This window comes from Mytilus edulis, chromosome 6 (genome assembly GCF_963676685.1).
Source record: "Mytilus edulis chromosome 6, xbMytEdul2.2, whole genome shotgun sequence".
Taxonomy (NCBI): domain Eukaryota; kingdom Metazoa; phylum Mollusca; class Bivalvia; order Mytilida; family Mytilidae; genus Mytilus; species Mytilus edulis.
Genome location: NC_092349.1, coordinates 76,094,623 through 76,115,978, shown reverse-complemented (window position 1 = coordinate 76,115,978; position 21,356 = coordinate 76,094,623). Strand labels below are relative to the sequence as shown.

General features: G+C 31.6%; 1 protein-coding gene across 2 annotated transcripts; it reads right to left on the bottom strand.

Annotated features, from left to right (window-relative positions):
- Positions 1-1,635: 1,635 nt before the first annotated feature.
- Positions 1,636-20,653, bottom strand: LOC139528447 (PR domain zinc finger protein 5-like). Of its 2 annotated transcripts, none has more exons than XM_071324422.1 (9): positions 20,500-20,653; positions 14,457-14,577; positions 11,769-13,079; positions 10,234-10,443; positions 7,273-7,403; positions 4,432-4,508; positions 3,573-3,659; positions 3,069-3,151; positions 1,636-2,685 (listed from the first exon to the last, which is right to left on the bottom strand). In XM_071324422.1, the coding sequence occupies exons 3-9, from the start codon at positions 13,050-13,052 to the stop codon at positions 2,359-2,361; spliced, it is 2,199 nt and encodes a 732-aa protein (XP_071180523.1). In that variant the 5' UTR covers positions 13,053-13,079; positions 14,457-14,577; positions 20,500-20,653; the 3' UTR covers positions 1,636-2,358. The 2 variants fall into 2 exon arrangements, with proteins under 2 accessions (XP_071180523.1, XP_071180524.1); XM_071324423.1 differs by having other exon boundaries at positions 14,486-14,577; positions 20,500-20,626.
- Between the last annotated feature and the right edge of the window lie 703 nt (positions 20,654-21,356).

Here is a 21,356-nt window from a genome sequence, read left to right as displayed (position 1 = left end):
ATAGTTGACCTATTGCATATAGTACAAATGTATAAGAAAAAAAGACCAAAAATCAAAAACTTAACTTTGACCGCTGAACCATGAAAATGAGGTCAAGGTCAGATGATACCTGCCTGCTACACATGTACAACAATCATTCCATACACCGAATATTGTAGACCTATTGCATACAGTATAAGAAAAACACAAAAGCTTAACTGTAACCACTGAACCATGAAAATGAGGTCAAGGTCAGATGACACCTGCCAGTTGGACATGAACACCATACAGTCCGTCCATACACCATATATACTAGACCTATTGCTTATAGCTGAGATACGGACTTGACCACCAAAACTTAACCTTGTTCCCTGATCCATGAAATGAGGTTAAGGTCAAGTGTAAACTGTCTGACTGGCATGAGGACCTTGCAAGGTACGCACATACCAAATATAGTTATCCTATTAATATGAGAGAATTTAACATTTCAAAAAATCTTAACTTTTTTTTTCAAGTAGTCACTGAACCATGACAATGAGGTTAAGGACATTGGACATGTGACTGACAGAAACTTCGTAACATGAGGCATCCATATACAAAGTATGAAGCATCCAGGTTAAACACCTTCTGAAATATAAAGCTTTTAAGAAGTTAGCTAACGCCGCCACTGCCGGATTACTATCCCTATGTCAAGCTTTCTGTGACAAAAGTCGCAGGCGACAAAAAGTAAAAGTAACACCAGCAAAATTTTAACTTAATCTGTATTTTGAGGTAAAAGGCATTGTGCATAAGTTTCAAAACATTTGGTTGGACCCACTTAACAAAGTGTTAGTTGCACAAAGATTTAATCTAAAACTATTTATTATATTGTAAAATTTTGATTTCTCTTTAAATCTCTACTTTCCTTTTGACAGATACATTAATGTTTACAATGATTTTTTGTATATACTAGTTTGCTTTAAATGAAACATGATAATAGCAATATCATAGACTACTGCCAAAATGTACTTTGTTTTTCATTCATTTTTTTACATAAATAAGGCCGTTAGTTTTCTCGTTTGAATTGTTTTACATTGTCTTATCGGGGCCTTTTATAGCTGACTATGCGGTATGGGCTTTGCTCATTGTTGAAGGCCGTAAGGTGACCTATAGTTGTTAATGTCTGTGTCATTTTGGTCTTTTGTGGATAGTTGTCTCATTGGCAATCATACCACATCTTCTTTTTTATATTGAAGAGCTCTGAAAGGGGTGGATCCAGCCATTTTTTTCCCAACTCAGGATAAAGTGTGTGTGTGTGTGGGTGGGATACAACTATATGTCCCATTCAAATGCAGTGATTGTCAAAAGTGATTGCTATTTTTCTGTTAGCTAACTTCTTAAAAGCTTTTATTCCAACCCCCAAAACACTCCACCTGGATTGGCCACTGTATAAGTACCCTCTTGGCATGTCGGAAGCTTTCTCATCAGAACAAATCTATGGATCCCTTAAATCATTGATGAAAGGTTTTAAAGGAAGATGTTGATTATGATAATAGTACCTTTAAGCAGTTTACAAAAACACACATACAAACAAAATAGTATTCTGAAAATAGCTACAATTGACAAACAAAACAAACAAAACAAAGGTCGTTTTTCAGATACACAAAAATACTTGTGTTAAACACCTAAATTTTATTTGAAGTTGTTTTCATTAAATTAACATTAATTCTCACATTGGGAGTTACATAATCTTTATATCAATAATAATAAAACAACAAATATATAGAAAGACAGACATGGTAACCACCATGTAATGAGTTTATCATGTCACTAGTTTTGCATTGATTCATACAAACACACTGGTGTACATAAAAACAGTACCTACAGGTTAATGCAATATATACCAACCTAATACATGTATACTGGTGGCTTTCAGCTGTTATTGCACTTTGGTTGGGTTGCTGTCTCTTTGACAAATTCTCCATTTCAATTCTCAATTTTATGGTATTATACAACTACTGTGTGTATAGTGTATGTATTAGACATGTCAGAGCAGACTACATGCATCTGATTATTTTTATCTTTTCTTTTGTTATAAAAAAAGCATTTTGTTTTTAATACATGAATAGCTTCATTGTCACAATTTTTCCAGCTGCAGTAACACTTTCAGAAGATGTTTCATTGATATGGATTAGAATAAAATCTTAATTGCATCTATTTTTCTGTCATCAAATTGATACCTTCTCACTGCTTTTTAGTTTTCTATGCTAATAAATTGCAGACTTTAGCAAAACCAAATATCCAGGTAATAAATTTTTTCTTTCAATCCACATTAATTAGAACCAATGGGATTAAATGAATTCCCAGTATATCATCGGTTCACATGTATCACACATTATGTTAGGACAAAGGTAAATTACAAGTTCTAACAATGTTGAGTAAATCCTGATATTGTTCACCAGTATCATCCTCTGCCATAGGAGCACCACAGCTCTGATCAAGTGGTCTAGTTTCTATTAATTCTAATGAGGTCTTGTCTGGTTCAAAAAAACGTTTTCTTCTAGCCTCCATATATTCATCATAGCCTTTACCTGTTTTAACCACTTTTTCGTGTAATTTATTAATAGAAACTATTTCTAATTTGTGTATATTCTTCATATGACTGTTTAAATTTCCTTTTAATTTACAGCTGTACTCGCAGAGATGACAGGAAAATGGTCGAGCTTCCTGCCAAAAAAGTTGAAAAAAAAAAGATTAATAAAACATCATACTGGATCTTCAATGACAATGAGATGGTTTGTTGGCTCTGCAAAAAGTTGAAGAAAAAAAATAAACAGATTCAACATAAGAAAACATCTGCTGTTTCTTTTAAAAGTTTGCAATTCTGGAACAAAAAATATGTAAATCTTAAAAATAAAATAAGAGCTTTAATTTCTTAACAAAATGTCAGTACTTTGTATGAAAATATATGATGTTATAATGTAATTATCCTGATTATCCTCTAACAACCAATCAAGTTTATATGTACTTACAGAATCATGAATTGATTGTGATGTTTTTGATCTTGCAGAGTTACTGCACTTGTTGCCCCTAGCAACTTAAATACTTACAGAATGTGTGCTCTGTTGATGAATTTGTAGTGTTGTCTGTGATCTTGTTGTGTAACTGCACTTGTCACATTTGTAAAAGTTTGCTGAAACAAAATGGTGGGATTTATTGAATAATTATCTCAAAAACTCAACTGGTATTGTGAATTATTTCAAATCTATCTAGCCAAAACGTAAGAACAATCAAATTATTTTTCTCATCTCTTCTATTCATCTTTGTTGAAATTTTCTCATAATAAACAAGATAGGGATTTTTAAATGGAACATTCTGGCCTGGTAATACTATATTAATATATGCTTAAGACAGGAGGAAAATGAATATTCTGCCACAAAAAATTAGGACACTGCAATAACTACTGGTTTACATTAGTGAAAATACATATTTTTTTGGCAGCACCAAATTAATAACCCAAACAGTAAAAATCTATCTAGAAATTCTAATTGCCATCCCCTTAATAATATGTTTCTCACTATAGCCATCCAAGGAAGATGCTTACATATACTTACAACTATGGGCACAGTCCCAGTGACTTCTTAAAGCTTTCTTACTTTTAAATTTTTTTGGACAAACATTGCATTGGAAATTCATGGAATCTGCAGAAAGAAGACAATGAGTTATATATTGCTTACACAAACATGTTTATCATTCATTGCTATAAGTCAAACAGGAATCATCTTAATTTTTTGTTGTTGTATATCATATTGTTTTTTGTTCATTGTTTATAACATAAATCAGGTCGTTAGTTTTCTAGTTTGAATTATTTCAGTGTCTTTTATAGGGAACTATGCAGTATGCTATTTAATAGCTATCATAAACACAACTAGAACATACCCACAAAATCACAGGCATTTAGTGCGTGGTTAAAGGTATGTAAACTGTTGTAGGATGAATTTTCCTAAAATATTTTATAACTGGCTAATTTCAGGAAGCTCAAATTTTGTCTGTATTTTGTGGTAATAAGCAACGTGTATAAGTTTCATAACATTTGGTTAAGGCTAAAGTAAGTTAGAGAACAGATATTAGAAAAATCTGCCTTTTTTCTCATTTGTAAAGGGGCATTTCTAGTGCTCATTGTTGAAGGACATATGTTGACTTATATTTGTTAACTTCTAAATCATTTTGTATCAGGTAGAAATTTGTCTCATTGGTAAACACCACATTATTTAACAACTATAGGTCACTGTACAAACCTTCAACAATGAGAAAAGTCCATACCACATAGTCAGCTATAGACATTTCACCTTACTAACAATATATATATATTTATATATATATATATATATATATATATATATATATGTTAAGTATGCTATTTTGTTATCATTTCTTAAACATGTATGTTTTACTAACTAAATCTAAGTTTACCTGAATGACTTTCTTGTTTGTGTATTTTTAGATAACTTGGATAAAAACAGTAGAAATCACACATATCACATTTATACCTGAAAAAAAATAAAGAAGAAATAAGTAAAAACATCTTTAACATTCAAAAACAAATTTTATACTTAATCTCAATATTGATATCTGTGTTTGTCATCATGATATTATTTGTGGTATAGATCTACCTAGGAACATCCCATACATGAGGTTACTATTTAAGTCTAAAAATTGTTTTCAAGGATATTTGAACTTCATTTTTATTTTCATGATTTTCCATCTGTTGTTAATGAATTCATTCATACGTGTAGTGATGTACTAGTACATTTTCTGTTTAGGGGCTAGTTGAAGGCTGTCCAGAGTAGAGGATGTTCTCTCTGTGTCGAAGACCCATTGGTGGCCTTTGGCAGTTGTCTGCTCTTTGGTCAAGTTGTTGTCTCTTTGACACATTCCTCATTTTCATTGTCAATTTTAATAGTAATTAAAAAAGTTTCACCTGTTCATGCCATTTATATTCAAGTAATATTTCTTCTACTGAAAGTTCCTAACAATTAAATAACTTCAGTTATTGCAAAAAAAACTAGATATCATTGAGATGGGAGCCATCTCTGTGGGCCCCGCTGTGAATAATGTGCATTAAAAAATTGTATCTTTACCATAGGACATGGGTTTGTCAACTGTAATCAAAGTTTTTGACCTTGACCTTTGACCTAGGAAGTTGTAAATAAATTATGACACACCCTTTGGTGTTGGTTTATATACATGTTAAGTATAAACTTTGAAATGATAACGGTTCTCAAGATATAGAGCGGACACCATCTTTACCATAGGACAGGGGTTGTCAACTGAAACCAAAGTTTTTGACCTTTAACTTTGCCCTAGGCAGTCGTTCATAAATTATGACACACCCTCTGGTGTTGGTTCATATACATGTCAAGTATAAACTTTGAAATCATAACGGTTCTCAAGATATAGAGCGGACACGATCTTCACCACAGGACACAGGGTTGTCAACTGAAACCAAAGTTTTTTGACCTTGACCTTTGACCTAGGAAGTTGTACATACATCATGACATGCCCTCTGGTGGTGGTTAATAAACATGTAAAGTATAAAGTATGAAATCATAATGGTTCTCTAGATATGGAGCGGACACAAAGTTAAAGTGTTACGGACGGACGGACAGACTGATCACCATAGGGCGACCCGCCTTTGACCTAGGAAGTTGTACATACATCATGACACGCCCTCTGGTGGTGGTTAATAAACATGTAAAGTATAAAGTATGAAATCATAATGGTTCTCTAGATTCGGATGGACGGATGAATGGACGGACATCAGACTGATCACTATAGGGCGACCCGCCTAAAGGCAGGGCCCTAATTATCTTTTTCCAAAATAACAAACAACTAAGCTCAGCATGAAAGTTATATTTTTTTGTGACCTTTACTGCTCAAGCTTTTAAGTTTCATTGTTCCATTTACACAATTAGACTTATTATACTTGACTTTTATACTATAACTAATGTATGTCATGTATATATATGATTGCATTTTTGATTTTATAAGATTTATTTTTGTTGCTTTCTATGACGAGGGATTCAGGGAAGATAACTTATACAGCTGACTGTGTAAACCTCTAAAAATAAAGTACAATGTATTGTTGTTGTTATCAATAATGACTCATTTTCCTTTGATTCACATTCAACTGACCTTGAAGTGACCTTTTCAAGTTCATTGTTATAAAATTTATTACCCATAACTTACCATTGAAAACTGTCCAATTTCTCTAGAGATCTTTAATTCACATTTTACTGACCTTGAAGTTCATTGTTGTAAAAATTTGTTACCTTTGTCATATGGTATTTTGAACCCCCCATGGTAAATTGACCCCGGGTCAAAATACTGCTATGGTAAAATGAACCCCCCATGGAAAATTGACCTCCCATGGTAAATTGAAATTCTGCCCTGTTTTTTTCATTCTAGATGATTATAAGAACATTATACATTATTCTAAAGCGTATCGTAGATTAAAAATTATTCATACAAGAAGGGGAGGTCAATTTTCTACGATTGGTTAAAAAAAATATCTTTGCTTGGTACAAGCATGACAAGTGCTCTGAAGTCTTAACCAACAAAACTTCATTCAAAATACTTCTTGAGGCATTTATAACTGGACCATGTAACTTGAATGCTGTAATTATTTGAAATTTCAACATATACTAAAGTGCATACAAAGGTAGTTTTAATTTTTTATGGTAAAAAAGGGGGAGGGGTCAAAATACTCCAATAAGTAGTATGTATGTATTTAACATGCTGGAAAAGATATTTTGAATATTTTAGTTAGCCATGGTATTTTGACCCCCCTGCAGTATATTGAACCCCCTACTATAGACCTTTTATTTAAAAAAAAATCAAGCTATTTTAACTCCTTTAGGTAGTAATAATACACCAATAAGTAGTGTGTATGTATTACATGCTGGAAAAGATGTTTTGAAAATTACACTTAGCCATGGTATTTTGACCTCTTTCCAGAAAAGGCATGATGACTTTATGTAAAAAAGTCAGGATATATTCATAACTAAGAAAGCAAGCTGAACTACATTTACATTGGGATTGCATTTAATTCACATTTTACTGACCTTTTAAAGTTCATTGTTGTAATGTTACCTTCCAATATATTGACAACTGAGTCATTTTCCTTTGATTCACATTTTACAGACCTTGTAGTGTCACCTTTAATGTTTAATTTTTTAATTTTACCTTTCCAATGACAACTGTCCCAATTTTGCCTTTGATTCACATTTAATTACCTGCTACTTTTGAACTTACGTTTTCATTTTCTCTGGGATAGGTTCTGCATGTTTATTATGGAGGTGTACAATCAGTGACGTCTTATTCTTGGACTTGAATGGACACAGGTGACAAAGATTGTGTGTTTTATGTTCAGCAGTCAGGTGTTTCTGAAAAATTCAATTAGGAAAAGATGTCACTGGCATGAGTTATGATTTTTTACAATGAAAACAAACAGCATTATTCTGTGCAAATACATCCTTTATTCTCATAATGTAAATAATTATAAGGTAGTAGCTATCTGTACAATGGGTGCAATGTCATTCCCTTTGCAGAAAAAAAACCCATGCATTATATAAACGTTTGATTAAATTATTGCTCATCTTAGAAGTGAACTGTTTTATATAGATGTAAAACTGTCGATTCACAAAAGAGTAATTAATTTGTTGATAATGATGATTGCCATACATGTTATATATGGACCTACTGTCACCTGCATATCTAATATCAATTAAAGCACTCCATCTTTTTTGTTTTTTAATATACATTTGTAAGCTTGGGACATTAAAGCATTACAGCAGAATGCTTTGAGTGTGTAGTTGAATGTATAATATTTGGTTAGCTTGCTTGTTAGCTGAATTGTGAAGTCATTACATGTATAAGGTTAGGTATACTACCCTCCTTTTGGAGTAGTCTAGTCCTTTAGACAGATAGATTGGTTATCTGTCAAACTAGTCTTCTCTTAAAGGAGGGTAGTTTACCTAACCTAAAAATGATTTCATGGTTCAGCTAACAAGCAAGCTGACCAAAGATTATACCTTTACCTTCACACTTGATGCATTCTGCTGTAAATGTGAATCTTAGCTAAAAACTTGAGTATTATGTGTCAAACTTAGCTTTAAAACCTAAGTATAAGTTAAACTAGATGTGTCAAAGTGACAAGAATGGCCACGTCCCAAAAAGTTAAAAAATCTGCAATTTCAATATAAACACATGTGGCCACAAACATGATGGTAGTCTCATATATCAAACATCAGCTCAAAATCTGGAGGCGTATAGAAAAAAAATCTGTATAACTGTGATTTTCAACAATTTCTCATAGTCCAAAGCCCGTAATTTTAGCAAAAATTAGCGGAGCAGAACTAAACTTCAACTTGATCTGTAACTCATCATGGTTAACTCACATACCAAAAATCAGCCCAATATCTGAAGGCGTTTAGAAAAAAAGTCTGTATAACTGTGATTTTCAACAATTTCTCAAAGTCCAAAGCCTGTAATTTCAGCTAAAATTAGTGGAGCAGAACGAAACTTCAACTTGATCTGTAACTCATCATGGTTAACTCACATATAAAAAATCAGCCCAATACCTGAAGGTGTTTAGAAAAAAAGTCTGTATAACTGTGATTTTCAATGATTTTCAACAAATTCTCAAAGTTCAAAGGCTGTAATTTCGGCAAAAATTAGTGGAGCGGAACAAAACTTAAACTTGATCTGTAACTCATCATGGTTAACTCACATATAAAAAATCAGCCCAATATCTGAAGGCGTTTGGAAAAAAAGGCTGTATAATGGTTTGTTGCGGAATGACAGAATGACGGAATTTCAGAATTACGGAATTTCGGAATTACGGAATTATGGAATTTGGGATTTCAGACAAGGGTAAAACTATATGGCACCGACAACAAAAAACAAAGCATTGCTGTGAAACTAAAGCTAGGAAACTCATGCATCAAATGTAAAACTATGAATTATGTGTTATTTGCTTTAACCAATATAACTTAATATGCAATCAACATGAAGTAAAAACTTAATTCATGCAGAAAATGTGAAAATAAAATGAAGGAAAAAAATGTTCATTGCATAATTGAGAGGAAACTAGGAACTTACACACTAACACTGAAAACCTAGGTATGGAATTGACTAAATCATGAAATTGTAAACTTAGATAAGGGCTGTTTCAAATTATAACAAATTGTTGGTGGTTGCATTTCTTTAGAATTATATTTTCAGTATGAAAGACTTTGATCAAGGACCAATTATAGGATATCCACAAATATATATTATAAATCTTTCTGACACATGTGGAATATATGGCTATATACCCAAGTTGACCTCATAATAAATAGGAGAATTAATTTCATTATTTGTGACTGATCCTATGACCAGATTGGGTTTTAACTCCAACAACTGTTCTCTATATATATCTCGTTGAATTCTTTTTTACATCACTGATTTGTTTATTATTAGTATTTGCGACCTTGACCTTTAAGAAATCTACCCACAATGGTTATAGAATAAATCTTGAAATTTTAGTAAGGTGTGAATGCAATTCTCTATGTTGAAGACCTAAATGTGACTTTGAGATGTAGAACAGCAATAAAAGTACTGTTTGCTTTTGGGTAAAAACGACAAATGCGTTTGTAGTCTGTGTTCATTTTGTGTTTTCAATTCATATATCACAATGTATCATTATCCTTTCTTTTCCACTTTATTAGAGGCAGATTTAGAGTGTTTTCCAGAGGGCCCAGCACAGGGTTCTCATTAAGACATTTTGAAGGCCCATCCAGGGACAAGTAATTTTTGGTCATGGACGTCCCACAGTAAGAAGAAGATATTTAATTGCAATATAATTTATAATTTTAGTCTCCATGACCTAATAGAGCAATGAAATGACATTAAATTCAGATTACTTTTATACTTTTGACTTTGCTATAAAATGATGATACACATCAGAGGCGGATTAAGAGGGGGCCCAGGCCCCCCTTTTCTGGGAAAAATTTGGTTGATTATATAGGGAATCACTGAAGCATGACTGGAGCAGGCCACCTCTTCGGCAGTCAGTCACAGAGCCCCTTCTAATGAAAATTTCTGAATCCACCACTGCACATATGTATGTATGTGTGCTCTGTTTATACAAAAACAAATTGTGAATTGTCCATAAACATGATAAAATAGATCCAAACAATAAATTGACTATATTATATATATATTTTCACTTACACTTAGTTCATGTTTCCATCCAAATACTTTATCACATTCTTTACATTTAAACTTCATTTCCTCTTCTTTATGGTATGATGAATGAGCACGTAAGCCTCCTTCTGAAGTAAACTCCATACCACAAACATGACATACTAACTTCTCTTTTTTATACTTATGACATCTCATATGATCCTTCATATTTATATTCAAACATTTATATGTGCATCCCTGCATAAAAAAAAAACAGAGGTAAAAATACTACGTATATGTAAACTCAGTTACAATTGTAAGAATATTTATATTCATTTACGAGTATAGCCAAAATATATGGATGTCATGTAATTTACTGGCAGCAGCACATCAAAGATGCCAGGCTTATAACTTTATACACCAGATGAACATGAGACTCACCCGTGAGTGGCCCTTAAATTAAGCAATTTCTGTATATCCAAACCAAATCAAGATATTTAGTGAGTGAATTTGGACAACTTTTTCCCTCCCTGATGCAATTCAGATGGACAATAACAAGGGATGACCAAAATTGGACCATCTTGTACGAATCTCATAATGGTTTCAGAAGAAAACTTTTAAGGTATTTTATGAAGTTTAGAAACAGTCATGATAACTACAAACAGATGACTAACATTTTAGCATCAAGTAGTATGTTTTAAAAAGCTTAAAACATGACCTAAATGTCCCATGTAAGCTGTAAAACCCTTTACTTAATTCAAATATTTTGTACAGTAAAATTAATTTATGTTGACCTCATATGTATGAACATGCGGGAGGTTCTCTCTGCATTGAAGACCTATTGGTGACCTGCTGCTGTTATCTGTTCTATGGTCGGGTTGTTGTCTCTTTGACACATTCCCCATTTCCATTCTCATTTTCATGCCTAAACATCACACTGACCCAATTGATTACAACAACTTTATAATGACCCCACTTGTTTGAATCTTTCCAAACTATCATACTGACCAATGACTTTCTTTCTAGGTACAAATGGTATATAATAACTTTAATTTGACCTCAAATACATACAAGAACATCACACTGAACTCATGGATATCTTTCTAGGTACAATGTATATAATAACTTAACTCATGGATATCTTTCTAGGTACAATGTATATAATAACTTAACTCATGGATATCTTTCTAGGTACAATGTATATAATAACTTAACTCATGGATATCTTTCTAGGTACAATGTATATAATAACTGAACTCATGGATATCTTTCTGGGTTTATAATAACTTAATGTTGACCTCACATGTATGAACATATCTGACCATCACACTAAACCAATGGATATCTTGAGTATATAACAATTTCATGTTGACCTCACATGTACATCATGAACATACAAGAACATCACACTGAATTCGTGGATATCTTTCTAGGTACAATGTTTATAATAACTGAACTTGTGGATATCTTTCTGGGTATATAACAACTTTATATTGACCTCACATGTATGAACAAACCTGAACTAATGGATATCTTTCTAGTTTTATAATAACTATATGTTGAACACACATGTATTAACATACCTGAAAATCACACTGTACCAATGGATATCTTTCTGAGTATATAACAACTTTATGTTGACCATACATATGTGAGGCATACAGATGTGGCTGAACGCCCACCCAATCACACAGTTCACAGGGATATGGTTTGTGAAGCTTCCTCATGTGCTCTGCTCGTTCTGAAAATGACTGAAATATAAGATTACACTTGGTACATTTCCATTGTTTTTTAGGTTTAAGGCTTGTTGTGTCATCAGTCATATCATAGTCCTGATGATCTTTGGCATCTTCATCATTGTCAATATTTCTCTGGCGTTTATTACTTTTAATAACCTTTGTTACTTTTCTCTTCTTATTCAATGATGTCTTTTTCTTTTTTCTAGATGGCTTTTCCTTTGTATCTGAACTTAATAATCTAGAAGGTCTTTTAGTAGCCTTTCTACCTAAAGATGTATTGTTTTGATTAAGGCTTGGACATTTTGTCTCTTCACATTTTGATTTACTGTCAGATTTTTCAGAATGTTCAGGTGAGCTATCATTATCCATTGTTAACACTGGAAATACATCCCCTTTTTTTTCTTTTTTTTCATTATCAACACATTGCATTACAATATTTTCTATTTGATTTATAAGGTTTTCACCAAGTGAAGAACTGGAGGGTCTAGAGTCATTGGTGCAACCATATTCAACTGAACAGGTTTCCATGTTATTGTCATCACAACTGGTTCCCTGATCATTTTTAAGATCAGTCACCTTCAGGTACAAACTGTCACCTCTGCTGACTGTTTTCATTGGTGTAGCTGGAAGATCATCATTTCCTAAAGGAATTGTACTGGTGCTTTCATAAGATGAATTACTATTATTTGAGTGAATGTATAGTTCTCTTTCAAAAACTTTGACACCATCTTTATCATAAGTACTAGGATGTACCTTTGTAATTTGATACTGGTGATTAAATGAATCACATGCAGAGCTTAAATATAAGTCTTTACAGATTTGTACAAGATCATTGTAACAACTTTTTTCAATAACTAATTCTCCAGAGTATAAAAATATCACTACAGCTTTTATTACATGAATTCTGTATTTTGTACAGTCAACTTGATGGTTTTCATTTGTTTGTGAAATTTTGCTGTAGATGTGTTTTTCGCTGTTGGCTGCTAAGATAATGCTGTGTATATTTGCAGTGCCATCACATGCTTGTAGTGTAACATCACAGTTAACTCCCCTTTGCTGTAACTGATGCAGTGATTGGAATACTTGATCTTTATATCCCGGTACAGAAACACTGATTACTTCATCCATTTCAGTCTACCGGTATGTTACATGTACCTAAAAATGTATGGTTATTTTACTATCTATTATACACTCATAATATAAAATAAAGTTCATTATTTAAAGATATTTTTCAATAAACATGAATACTATTTAATGGAAAAATAAAAAAAAAAATAAAAATATGCAATGAGTGACTGAACAACTCATGAATTCATGAATGTATGTAGGACATGAGTTAATTGTCAGTGGTGATGGTTGCAAGTTGAATATTCTTCATTTTTCAATATTGATAAAACTTGAGTAGGTGTTTCGATATATATATATGAATAATATTTTGAATAAAACAGCATATTCACCTTCAGAAAAAGTATTAAGAAAAAAATTGTTTGCTTTTACTCGGATCATGCAGGAACATGCATATATATTAGTATACTGTTCCTAGGTGAGCTCATATGTGAGACTCACACATAAGCTCATTTGAGGTGAAAGGAGTACGGGCAATAAGGCCTTGTTTTGGCCCAAGAAAATCAAATGTTTGATAACTATTTCAAATTGGCATATAATGTTTAGAAATGCATAGGGTCAAGAAATATAAATGAAAAATATAAAGATTTTTATCTGATGACATCACAATTATGTCATAACATGTACTGTTTTCACAAAACCAATGAAAAATACAGAATATATATGCAGTTTTCTATCTTTATTTCCATTGAGGAAACACTGTGCGCAGCCAAGAAACAACAAAATAATTTAACAGAAGCTTTATTATAACTATTGACATAATCTCACCAAATATAAAGTTGTTTCTTGGGTGCGCACATACTTTTTCAATCAAAAATATACTTAAAATTCGATGAAAATCAAGGAAAATATGGAATTTTACAAAATATGCAAATTAAGTCATGATTTGTTACCATGGTCAAATGATGGCCACTTGTTCAATGACAAATATGTTTTGTTTTTCTGAATACCTTGTACCTTAGTCAAGTTTTCAGTAATTTAAGAAAATGTAAGATAGCTTTTAAATTTGCAGTAATTTTTGGGCCAAATACAGGCCTTATAGCCCCTACTCCTTTATATGAAATTTACATTTTTTGTATATATGTGAAATTGTCTTGTGTAGATTGGAGCATTGTCATCTTCTTCTAAGATAAATCTTGCCACCTAATTTGTTTTAAAATTTGATTGTAGATCGATTCATTTAGGATTGGTTGGTGTTGAACACCAGCATTCTTAGCTTAGTCATTGTGGCCAGCTTTTACTGACAGAAAAGGTCAAGTGCTTGGAGGGAACCACAGACTAGTCAAAGTAGGACAAGAAGACTTTCATTTGAGATATGCTATAAACCACAAGGGAGACAACACATTTGCATCCATAATTTTGTCCATTGTCCAAATATCATAATTACAAAATGTACACAACACATACTATTATATGGTTAGTATAGATATATATACTAGTACAAAGGTCTTCTTTTAAACTTCTAACCATTATAACCATGCTGTCCTTGTATTGCATATTGATATTCCCTATATTGCAATTTGCAAAACTGAAAAAAATAAACAATGATATATACAATGATATATAAATGTATAGATGTAAGTTTGTTTTCCTGTTTGAATGGTTTTACACTAGCAATTTTTTGGGGCCATTTATATCTTGCTGTTTGGTGTGAGCCAAGGCTCTGTGTTGAAGACTGTACCTTGACCTATAATTATTGTAAGTAGTGATAATGATAGAGTAAGTATGACAATATTCAGAACCAGCAGTTATAAACTTCATTTTGAAATTGGTAGATACCTCTATACCAAAAACTCCTATAAATAAATTCAGTGGAACAATGTGGAAGATGAGTAACTTTTTCTATTCAACCTCCTGAAATTTTCTATTTGAAGGAAGGAGTTAGTGTACAACTGTTTAAATAAAAACATTTCTAAAACTAAACATATTAATTCTCAGTTTATGTAGTTGTTAAGTAAATTACTATAATGAAAACACTGATGTATTCAGAAGTATAGCCAAGTAAAATGTGTTTTTTACTTAGAGCAAATGTGTGCAATGTTTTTATATTGTTTGCTATTTATAACGTACATGTGTATATCTACATCATGTACATTAATAAACTGATTTTTATTTCGATGTCATTCTAGAGTTACTCCCATTGGAACACACAATATTTTTATACTTGTTTAGTATTAATTGAAGTGAGAAGTTTAAAAGTTATTATTTGTTGTACATGTATCTCTGCTAATATTGACTTATGTTTATAATTGAGCTTTCTTTAATAAGATATTTCATATTTGTATAAGCAAATACAAATTAGGAATTGCATGTATACGTATCTGCAATAATTTTCATTTTCGCTATTTTGTGCATTTTTACTTTGATCTTTTTCTGTGATAATGTGTCATATCATGCTACTTGCTTGAGATGAAAAATTATCGCTATAAACTAAGGAGGCACGTGGCGTTGTTAATGAAATTGACATGAAATTGACAGCGTCGTCATAGGTAAAATAGTGATGAACAGAATATCATGGGTCATCTCAACTCCATTGCATTTCTTGCTTTGGCCGCACCGGCTCGAGCAAGAAAATCAATCTCATTGAAATGATCAACGATAACAACAATAATCTATAAGTCTACCACTTATACAGAGTGATATTGTGAATATTACATATCCCTGGACTTAATAACATTATCTGTAAATTCTTTTTCTAACTGCATTCTTCCACTTGATAAAAAGAAATGGAGAATGTGCCCATGGGACACAGATGATGCCACCACTTGCAGATAACGATATAAAGAGACATAACTAGAAAACTGTTCAAGTGATGCCACCCAAATTCGACCCTGATCAGTGTTTAGTGGTAATAAGCATTGTATAGATTTCGTAACATTTCTTGAGATAAACTTAAGTTACATGTATATATCTTTTTCTGTATATAAAGGGACATAACTCTAAAAGAGTAAAAGTGTTCGCACACCAACAAACTGTAGAAGGGAAACTCTAAAATTCACCCATTTCTGTTTTATAATGGAACATTTCTTGAGAACGGTAAAAAATGACCCCAAAAATTTGAAATTGACATGAGTTTTGTGGCATTGTGTATAAGTTGTGTATAAGTTTCAGAACATTTTGGTTGAGAAAAACTTAAGTAAGAGATATTTTACCACATATACAGGGACATAACTCCATAAGGGTAAAAGTGAACCCACACAGGCAAATTAAAGTTGGAAAATGGAAACTAAAAAAATCAGCATTTATTCCATTTGTAATTAATGGAACATTCTTAAAAACAGTAAAGAGACCCTACTCAAATTTTAAATTGATATGAGTTTAGTGGAATAAGCAGTGTATAAGTTAAATGGTTTTATAACATTTGGTTGAGGCAAAGTAATGTAAGAGAACTTTTCCCATATAACTAAAAGGGACATAACTCAAGAAAGGTAAGTGATCAATGGCATCCAAATTCTGTGTTTTGTAGTAATAAGCATTGTGTATTTATAAGTTTCATAAAACTTGGTAATAATTAGGCAAACCTAAGTTTAATAATGGAAACAAAAATTTCAGCATTTTTCCCATTCATTATTAAAAGGGACATAACTCTAGAATGGTTGAGACAAGCTAGAGAACTGAAACTAATTTTGGGATATATATACATGTGTATCCTAAAAATTAATGCCCCATCGCTGCATTTTAGTACTTATTGTGAATTTCTTGTATATTTTGTGAAGATTTTAAATATATTTACTTTTTTATCAGTGGTAGGGTTTTTGGTGTGTCAATCATGTTTTTATTGTTCATAAGTGGTATAAAAAAATAAGCAGTTAGACAATAAACAGGTTGGGAACAACCCCCCAGGGGAGGGGTGTATTGTGGTGCAAAATTGAGATAATTAAACAGCCAAGTAATTGAAATTATATCTAGCTGTGAAACCGTAGGTCTTAGGTCCTTATATTTTTTTTTTACTATTTGCAGACCATCTATGGTCCACAAAAAGTCAAAAAATAACATAAGGACCAACACTGGCAACAGCTACAGTTCTGTCACAGAATGTAAGTTCCATCATAATATTTATTCCAAAGATAATTCATTATGTAACAAAAGTTCCACTTGGAATTATTGTTATGTGATATTTAATTCCATCAGTCCTTTTATTATCCATCAGCATAATAAAAGGACTGATGTCTCAGAATTTTTATCACATAAAATAAATTCCAACAGAAAGTTTTATTACATAGCATATAGCCTCACCGGACACAATTACGAACAATTTTTGAACTGTGATTAATAATTTTTTTATGTAGACTACTTTTCTTGAATTGTTTATACCATAGAATTTAAGATGTATGAAGGCTTTCCATTTTGCATCATATCCCACATAAATTTTTATTCACGTTAGGCTTCTTTAGTAAGATTTGCGTGACCTCGTTTTACAGGTCAAGAGAGCCAAATATGGACGCAATTCCGAACAGCACTATATTGATATATTTTGCAGGAGAAATCAATGACAACAGTCTAGATTGATAAAGCATACATTAATCTTTATCTCAACACACATTTGCATAGGAAAATAAGATGCACAAGTTTGTTTTTTACTTCAATTACTTCCGCAGTGGTTGCAGACGAAATGTCGGTCATGTGTAAAGGAAAGATTTCTGATTTTTTTTGTTTTTTGTAAGTTCCTCCTTTAAAGGAGCCCTGAATTCAAGTTTATCCATTTCGGTGGTGTACTTATCATTAATCTATGAATTTTTTTTATATAGGTCAACATTTCTTTCGGAGTTCTCTGGAATTTTCAATAAAATTAACATATTTTCTTTTGACCATAAATACGGTCACAAGAGTCTGAAAACCGTCAATTGTGGGGTTATTTGGGCAAGATAAAAGGCATTACGCATATGACGGAATCAGGAGATATTTTTCTTTCTATATATTAACAAAAGAAGGCAATATGCACTTACCTTTATGTTTTTTTTTATATAACTTGCTGGCCAGATTGCCGTTCTTATAATATTTTCAGAATGATTTTGTCATCGTCATCAACATTCACCAAGTGCACATAAATTGTATTATCACAAAAACAAGGGAATTTTAATAGGGTTTTTATTTATAAAAACATTTATTGATAAATATAAATAAATATGATCTCAGAGGGCAAATATTGGAAATCGTTCGTAATTGTGTCCAGTCGTAATTGCGTCCTGTGGGGCTAATAAATTATCTTTGGAATAAATATTATGGTGGAAATTTTATCTTATGACTGGTATAACATTTTGACTTTTATCATTTTGAAATATCATTCATTAAAATGAAAAAAATGGAAAAAATCTGATGTAATAATTATTCCGATTGGAAAAAGTATTATGTTTAATTCTAAGTATTAGGGTTTATTCTACATTCTACTCCAAAACAGACTTCCAGGCAAACTTTTTAACGTCATCCAATCAATGTATAATGACAACAAATGCAGAATTAAATTTCAAAATGGTATTAGCCATGAATTTATATCAAATTGCGGAGTAAAACAAGGGGATGTACTTAGCCCCACTTTGTTTAATATTTATATAAATGGCCTTGTAAATGACCTTGATCATGCAAACACTCAACCAATTATTATAGGAGATGTTAAACTAACATCATTATTATATGCAGATGACATTATTTTATTGTCTGAAACCCAAGAAGGGCTACAAAATGCACTAAATGAGTTAACTAAATTTTGTTCCCTATGGAAACTTGATGTTAACAAACAAAAATCAAAAATTATAATATTCAATTCTAATGGAAAATCTCATTGTAATTATTTTAAAGTAGAAAAAGAACATCTTGAGACTGTTAAATCTATTTGTTACCTTGGAATAACTATAAATTGTTCAGGAAGTTTAAATCATTCAAAAAAAAATCTTATGGAAAAAGGAAGAAAAGCTTGGTTTAAAATTAAAAAAACAGTCTCTTTAGATAATTCCTGCAGTATGCTTGAAAAATTATTTGATACTTTAGTTGTTCCAATAACTCTTTATGATAATGGAAGTGAAGTTTGGGGTGTATGCCAAGTGTTCAAAGATTCAGATCCATTTGAACATTTACATATTAAATTTATTAAAGAAATTTTAGGAGTACAGTGCAAAACAACAAATGTAGCCTGTTTAACTGAGACAAACAGAATCCCTTTGTACTTTAAAATTCACCTTTCAGCTATAAAATTTCTAAACCACATTGTAAACTCTCCTAACACTTTAGTCCATAAAATATATAATAATGTAGAGAAAACAAGTAAATGGGTTAACATTGTAAAAGACTGGTTAAATAAATTAGGTTTTGGTCATCTCACTTTTAATACTTTTAATTTAAAATATCACATAAATAGTATCCAACAAAGAATCTATGACCAGGCTTATCAAATTATGAATTGTTCTATCAATAAATGTGAAAAATTAAATTTCTTTTGTCATACTAAAAGAATTAGAAAAAGGCCCCCATATATTGATATATGTAAATTCAAAACCGACCGATCAGTTTTCAGTAAATTTAAACTAAGTGCGCATTCCCTAGCAATTGAAAGAGGGCGTTATACCAACATTGAAAGAAATAAACGCATTTGCTTATCCTGTAACAAACAAGAAATTGAGGATGAATACCATTTCTTCTCAATCTGTCCATGCTATAAATCATTAAGGGATACCTATATACAAAATATTAATAAAAATCTTAATTTCAATTTTATTAAATTGCAGTCCACTATAACACTAAATCATTTGACTGTACTTTTAAATAGCAGTCTACCAGTCATTATAAAAATCACCATAAAGTATATTAATGATTGTCTTTTATTAAGAACATCTGTGTAACTTTGTTTAATATGCAACCTAATTTTTGTTTGTGTTCTTTTTTATAATTGTTCATGAACATTAACAATGTGTAAACTGTTGATATTTATAGCCTTTTTCTTCTTCGCTGTGAATACCACTGTCACTCTAATATAGTTATAATCAATTTAACTATTGTCAGTTTATTGTTTTAATTTTGTATGCCATAACCATTTAATGTAAATGTGTTTGTGCGAATAAAATATTGTCTATTGTCTATATTGTAATATCTATTCCCATTGGAAAAAATATTATATAATATCATTCCTGACCCAAAAATCAGGAACAAATCTTATTCGGAACAAATATATAGGTTGACAGTTCCACAGCTATGAAGATTTTTTAAAGTAAGATTATACAACAGTTTAAAGGATCAAATCCATGCATGCTTATAACAAATATCTCACTATGTACTACAATCCCTTATCAATATCATATGCATCATGTGCATCATTTTGTGCATGTAGTGATTTAGTCCAAATAATTATGACGTCTATTCAAGACGTCATAATTATTTGGACGAGTAGTGATTGTGAAGACGCATGAAGAGCCTCAGCCAGCCTTTGTAAAATAAATTCAGAAAAAAGAGTTAAACGTACCATAACTATGGACATGTATTTGTGTGTTTGTTTGTGCATATTATTTGAAGGACAACTTGGTTATTGTACAGTGATGAGACCATCATGAATGTTATTATTTTAATTTGTTCCCAAGGTCTGCTCCAATAACCATCCCAACAAATGGAAACGCCCATTGTGGCATTTCATTTTGTATTAAAACAACAGAATACATTATTGATAGTATAGAATTAAAATCATGCGACCTGATATATTTATTGTATTAAAATTTTGTTAAAAGGATATTTGATTAGGATTTATATTTAATTAACGTTTCTGGTTATCAGACTCTCCTTACACAATAAGATAATTCGGCCCAATGAATTTCGGCCCATGATGTTCATATTATAGCGATAGACTAGTCGATTCATAAGTTATAACCAATCAATGTTATGACTGACAGAAAAAAAAAAGTTATTGCTTTTTCCAAATTCCTAAACAGATTGGCTTAAAATTTGGAAAATGTCAAGATTTATTTTTTTCTTCTTCTTAGAATACAAGTGTGGACACAGATCAGTGTGGATAGAATGTTTGGATGTTTGCCAGTGTTTTCTGACAAAAAGAGCTCTCTGGTTTTTCCCATAGGGTTCTATATTAAACTGTGTTGCACAATGGAAGCCAACCTGAACCAAACACTAAACATTAGCAGTGTTGTTTATTTAATATTTAGTTTTTATGTTCAAGACTGTCATCTGAGGAGACACTCGCTTTCAGGTTTGGATATACAGTGACCTGAGGCGGCATATGATGATCCATAGGTATCTTTGGGTACCTATTATTTGACATTTATATAAATGTTATACAGTTACAAATATCAATGATACCAGTACAGTAAACTA

Coding starts and splice junctions, on each gene's coding strand:
- LOC139528447 (XM_071324422.1), bottom strand. CDS start 13,052: ATGGATGAAGTAATCAGTGTTTCTGTACCGGGATATAAAGATCAAGTA. Junction 7,404..10,233: donor GATGGAAACATGAACTAAGT/GTAAGTGAAAAT, acceptor TGAATTTTTCAG/AAACACCTGACTGCTGAACA. Junction 4,509..7,272: donor ATCCCAGAGAAAATGAAAAC/GTAAGTTCAAAA, acceptor ATTTTTTTTCAG/GTATAAATGTGATATGTGTG.